At 50.0% G+C, this 5,139-nt stretch overlaps 1 protein-coding gene across 1 annotated transcript; it reads right to left on the bottom strand.

Annotated features, from left to right (window-relative positions):
- Window positions 1–1,400: 1,400 nt before the first annotated feature.
- Window positions 1,401–4,847, bottom strand: LOC116098866 (amiloride-sensitive amine oxidase [copper-containing]-like). Its single transcript, XM_031381808.1, has 4 exons — window positions 3,320–4,847; window positions 2,293–2,575; window positions 1,846–1,978; window positions 1,401–1,595 (listed from the first exon to the last, which is right to left on the bottom strand). Exons 1-4 carry the CDS (start codon window positions 4,845–4,847, stop codon window positions 1,401–1,403), a joined length of 2,139 nt encoding a protein of 712 aa, XP_031237668.1.
- Between the last annotated feature and the right edge of the window lie 292 nt (window positions 4,848–5,139).

The following is a 5,139-nucleotide window of genomic DNA, read 5'->3' as shown; positions in this document are numbered from 1 at the left end:
ATCTCTCTGTCTGAGACAGGGTTTCACTGTGCAGCACTGGCTGGTCTGGAATTTGCTATGTAGACCAGGTTGGCCTCAAACTACCTTTGATTCTCTGCTGAAATTGAAGGCATGTGTTACCACACCCACTTTCTTCCTCTGCCTCTTTTGTGTATCTCTATATGCTTACGCATGTGTCCATGATTCTGTGTGTGCTTTTCTGGTGAACAGAGTCTGTTCTTTCCACTTTTCATTTGGAGACAGGGTCTCTCAATGAGCCGGGAGTTCACTGATTTAGCTAGAACCCTAAGTCAGGGAACCTTAGGGATCTGTCTGTCTCCATTGCTAGGATAAAGGATGTGGGCCACTATGCTTCCCCCCATCTTATGGGGATGTTGGACACCTGACTGCAGCTTCTCATACCTGCATGGAAAGGACTAAGCTATCAATCTAACTCCAGATCTGTAGTTGTTAAGGCTGCGTTCTTAATAGATGCACTCTGGAAAACTCTGTTTCCTTGTCTCCTACTTTTTGAAGACACCTCTACACCATCTGCCTTTAGTTCCTATAAAGGATTCTTAGTGTCCTCCTATTCATACACAAAAGTTAGCACAGTGTACACGGTTGGTTGTCAGCTGTCCTGTAGGCCGTTCCCTACAGTCCTGACTCATTCCTGTCTCCCTATTGTGTGGCCCCACGGTGGGCTGGGCTCTAGTTGATTGGCCTGTTCTTGCCCACAGGTGTACAGAGTCTGTTGTCTCCAGACTTTGCTTGTTGCAGACAGCTCTACTGTGAATCAGCACACACATATGTTTTGTCCTTTGTTGACAAAAGGATCTTAGGGGAAAACTTTAGATGCTAAAACAACAACAAACGGGAGAGATGTTGGTAATCTTTTAGATTTCCCCTTAACAGCTTTCCTCTGCATGCCCAGCAGTGAGGTGTGACAGTTCCCATAAAGTTGCTCTAAGAGGCATGGCAAAGTCTCAGATATTGAAAAATCCATCTCATAGAGAATCTTTACTCTGGTTATGGAGGTCTTTTTGGCATGCAGTAGATAACTGTATATGGAGCCCTTAGCCACATATCTGAGTATGTGGTCCACACCCTCCACAGTTCTAGAATCACCACAGAAGGGAAGAATGTCAGTGTTTATTGAATGTCCATGTGGGGATATGGGCCTGTTGAGCAGGAGCTGGGACTGGGCTATTTTTTTTTTCTGGTTTTTCGAGACAGGGTTTCTCTGTGTAGCCCTGGATGTCCTGGGATTCACTCTGTAGACCAGGCTGGCCTCAAACTCAGAAATCCGCCTATCTCTGCCCCCAAGTGCTGGGATTAAAGGTGTGCTCCACCACTGCCCAGCTGGGGCTGGACTCTTGATATGGAGTTGTAGGTCCCATTGAAATTGAATAGTGGAGGCATCAGGCAGACCCTGCCCCCAGGGATCCAGGGTCTGCTACATCTGTGGTACTTGGACCTAGGTGTTTTTCAGTGATATAGAAGAAGTTGAAAGGCAGGAGCAAAAAGCCTACGTAGTTCCTAGATGAGGCCATATATGGAACAGCTTCAGAGTGGGGCCCATGAGAGAAGCCCACTGTCACCCAGGCCACCAAATCCTGTGGGAGAGACAAAGTCTTCAGTGGGCCAGGAGGTACTGCTTGTGAACCCTGGAAGGTCTGGGTCATTTTAAGATGTGTCTACAAGCTTTCCCCAGAGAGTCTTAGCCCCATTAAAAGAAGCTGGGCCATCTTTCATGACCTCTGAACTTGCCCTCCACCAGAAAGCAACATTCCTGGGACCAGGGACAGGCCAAGTTGGAGGGTAGTGAGAAGACTTGAGGAGGGAAGGGAGAGACTGGTCTAGTACCTGGTCTTCAATATTCTCATTGTCCTGAAGGAAATCTTCAAAGACCACAGGGGGATCCCAGGGGTGATTCTGGTTGTAGATACTGGTGCTGTGTCGTTCAGAGTCTGAGTATCTGCTCACTGCCAGGGAGTACCTGCAGAGTGAGAAGAAGCCAGGTGGCTCTGAGCACTGGAGCCCCAGCTAGGGCTCAGAACATCCTCAGTGCCACAGATGGGGAAGCTGGTGTTTCCTCACAATGAATGCTTATTTCCTGGGACTTTGTAAGAGTGCTCAAAAGCCATCTGAGGGCCAAGAGCTCCATGAGCACACTCCTTCCCTCCCCACGTGCATGAGGATGCACACTCAGACTCACATACGGACTCGGAGCCTCAAGAATTGAAGCCCAGAGTGACATTCACAGCCAGAGAGGAGCTCCCACTGACCCCTCCCACTCCCTGGACTCCTCACCGGGCCCAGCTGAAAGCCAAGTCCTCTTGGGTCTCAGGGGTCAGCCTCTGCTCAGATGTGGAGTAGATCTTCAAGCGGTAGCTGCGCCGGTATCCCCAGACGTCCTTTTTAGGGCTGCTAAAGAGCAGGAATGAAGGCAGAGTCTGTCCAAAGGAGAAGGTGGCCTGGCGCTCCTGGGAATACTGTGTCTCCTCTATTATGTCCTGCACCAGGCGTTTTGGGCCGCTGGAGTTGGTGGTGTTTTTCTGCTGGGCCTGCAGTGTGTGGAAGCTGTTGTTGGTGCCTGGAACCATGAGGGGAGAGGAATGTTTACAATCAAGCTTAAATCGGAAGCTTTCTCCCTCCATCCTGGATCTCCAACATAGACCACACCCACAGCCAGCAGCCAGCCAGAAGCAGTGCTGGGGGCAGAAGATGGGCAAACGATGTGGGCCAGGGAAACTAAGCGAATCCCAAACCACAGGAGCTAGAGGACAGTTCAAAGGTCAGTCCTGGCAACTGAAGTCGTTTCAGTGTGACCCAGGCTCTTTTCACAAGAGCTGTGGTATAGCCTGCTTGCTGTGGTTTTAACCCTGGAGGAGGGAATAGCCTGTGTTGTTGAAGGCCCGAGTCTTCCTGCAGCAATACGTCCTGGGCCATAAAAACAAATGAGATTTATGGGTGACAGACATCCATCTGTTCCTGCTCGCCTTGTTCTGTTATTGGCTTTGATGTCAAATGTCAGAGCCATGGCACTACTCTGTGGTGATAGTATATATCCATTACAGACCATCTGAAAGGGCTACACAGTGACATTTCTTCCCTCCCCTCTGTACCATTGAATTCAGACCTAAGGCAGAGGCCCACCTAAAATGCTGGGTAACACTAGGGTACCATTCACAGCCACTATTTCTCAGATGGGGGTTTGGGGGATGGAGACTCTGAATGTTTCCAGTTAACATCAGGGAGTCTCAGCCCTATCTCTGTGAGGTAATGTTAATGGTGGGAAGCAGCTAAGTGACATGGGGGGTCTGATTTCAAGTCCTACCTGCCACATCCAGGTCAACACGGTAATGCACAAGGTGGGTGTGGCAGTTGCCAAGTTGGTGAGTCAGCAGGTGAGTTTCTCTCAATCCTTCATGGGTATAGATGGTGGTGTGGATGTAACCTGTGGCATGCATCTTGGCTGAGATGGTGCCGGTAGTATAGAAGATGAAGTCCCAGATGTAATCAAAATTGTAGAGCACTGAGGTTGCCCGTAGCACCAGCTTGTGTCCCATTACATCTGAAAAGAACTTGATTTTGCCTGCAGAGTTGGTGTTAAAGGTGGGCCTAACAGGCATCCCTGTGGGTATCTCAAAGATGCAGAGGGCTCGTGGATAATGGACAGGCCCATCAGTGTCATAGTAGTGGATGACATCTAGGAAGGTGGCTGTCTCTGGGCAGTTGATGCCAGGGGCTAACTCATGAGTTACACTGCCCAGGCTCCAGCCTAGATCCATGGTCTTGGTCACCTCTCCTGCAGGTGTTTTTTCTCTATGCACAGCCATAGCAGCCTGCACGCCGATCTCATAGGCTATACACTCATTCCTGAAGTGCACATTCAATATCTGCAGGCCAGAAGAGGGTCGAAGCTGGAAAGAGAAACTCCAGTCTTTGTAGATCACAGTGTTACCCTCTAGGTGGTATCTGGAACCATTGGCTTGTTCCACATGGGGGCCAGGTTTTCTGAGGGGCATTGGGAATTTCCCACCAGGCTTGTTAAAGATTTGTGGTAGGACTACTGTATCCACTTCTCCATCTGCATATTTCTTAGCTAGTTCCTCTGGGCTATTGTAGAGCTTCCCATTATACCAGACCTGCTCTACTCTCCAGTCCTGGACATCTGTGCTCCCATGATCCACAAGGACTTCCAGACCTGTGGGTTGCAGGTGATCTTTTACAATGCGCTGCAAAAGGAACCAGGTGGCCCGATGTCTAGACTCCACACTATGGGGGGCCACATGGGTGAAGGTCAGACACTGGCCATTGCAGTCCTCTAGTGAGAAGCCAGTGGTGTCAAGGAAAAACCCCTTTAAGGGTGTGGTGGCCTCCTTGATTTTGTGGTAGAGAAGGCTTTGCTCTGTTTTGGACATGGGTCTAGATGCCCAGGATCGATGTTTTGCTGGCCTAGGGGACAGTTCTCTCATGTAGATGGGCTGTGGCAAGGGTCCTACAGCAAACTCGGTGACATTAGGGTGCTCCTGGGCACTAAAGAAAATGACAACACGGGCTTCCCTCACAGGAGGTTTGGTTCCTTTATTCAGAAACTCTAGGACATCCTTCTTCTGGGGCAGCAGCATCTCAATGAGGAACACAGAATTCTTGTCTAAAGCCTGTGTGCCTGCTGGCTGCAGCTCCAGCTCCTTCCTGCTCATTAGGAATCTGTGCACAGCCTCCATCTCTTGGGTGCTCAGGTCTGCAAACACCTGGGCCTTGCCGTTCAACATCCAGTTGGGGTACTCTGCCATGGTCACCTGTAGAACCAACACGGTAGCCATGCAGCCCAGAGTCACGATCCTTTGTGCCAACCCCATGCCTCTGGAACTCAGCAGAGAGAGAGGAGGGAGCTTAGATATTTCTGTGTCCAAGCCAGCACTCCAGAGCACCTTGCCTATAAGCCCTGTCTTATCCCCCTGCCTGTGCTTCTTCCCTTACCCAGCTGAAGCCAGAGCTGAGTCTCTGGGTCCCTACTCACAGTTCACAGTGCTGTCCAGGCCCCCGTGTGCATCCACCTATGTCCTCTAGGGTATGAAACCCTTTTTATAGTCTTTCTTATCTAGATATCACCTACTGTTTTCCCAGTTTGGTGCTATAACACTGATGAAC

The sequence above is a fragment of the Mastomys coucha genome, unplaced genomic scaffold, assembly GCF_008632895.1.
Source record: "Mastomys coucha isolate ucsf_1 unplaced genomic scaffold, UCSF_Mcou_1 pScaffold20, whole genome shotgun sequence".
NCBI lineage: Eukaryota > Metazoa > Chordata > Mammalia > Rodentia > Muridae > Mastomys > Mastomys coucha.
Note: the sequence above shows the minus strand (reverse complement) of the source record. Positions and strands in the feature narration are given on the sequence as shown.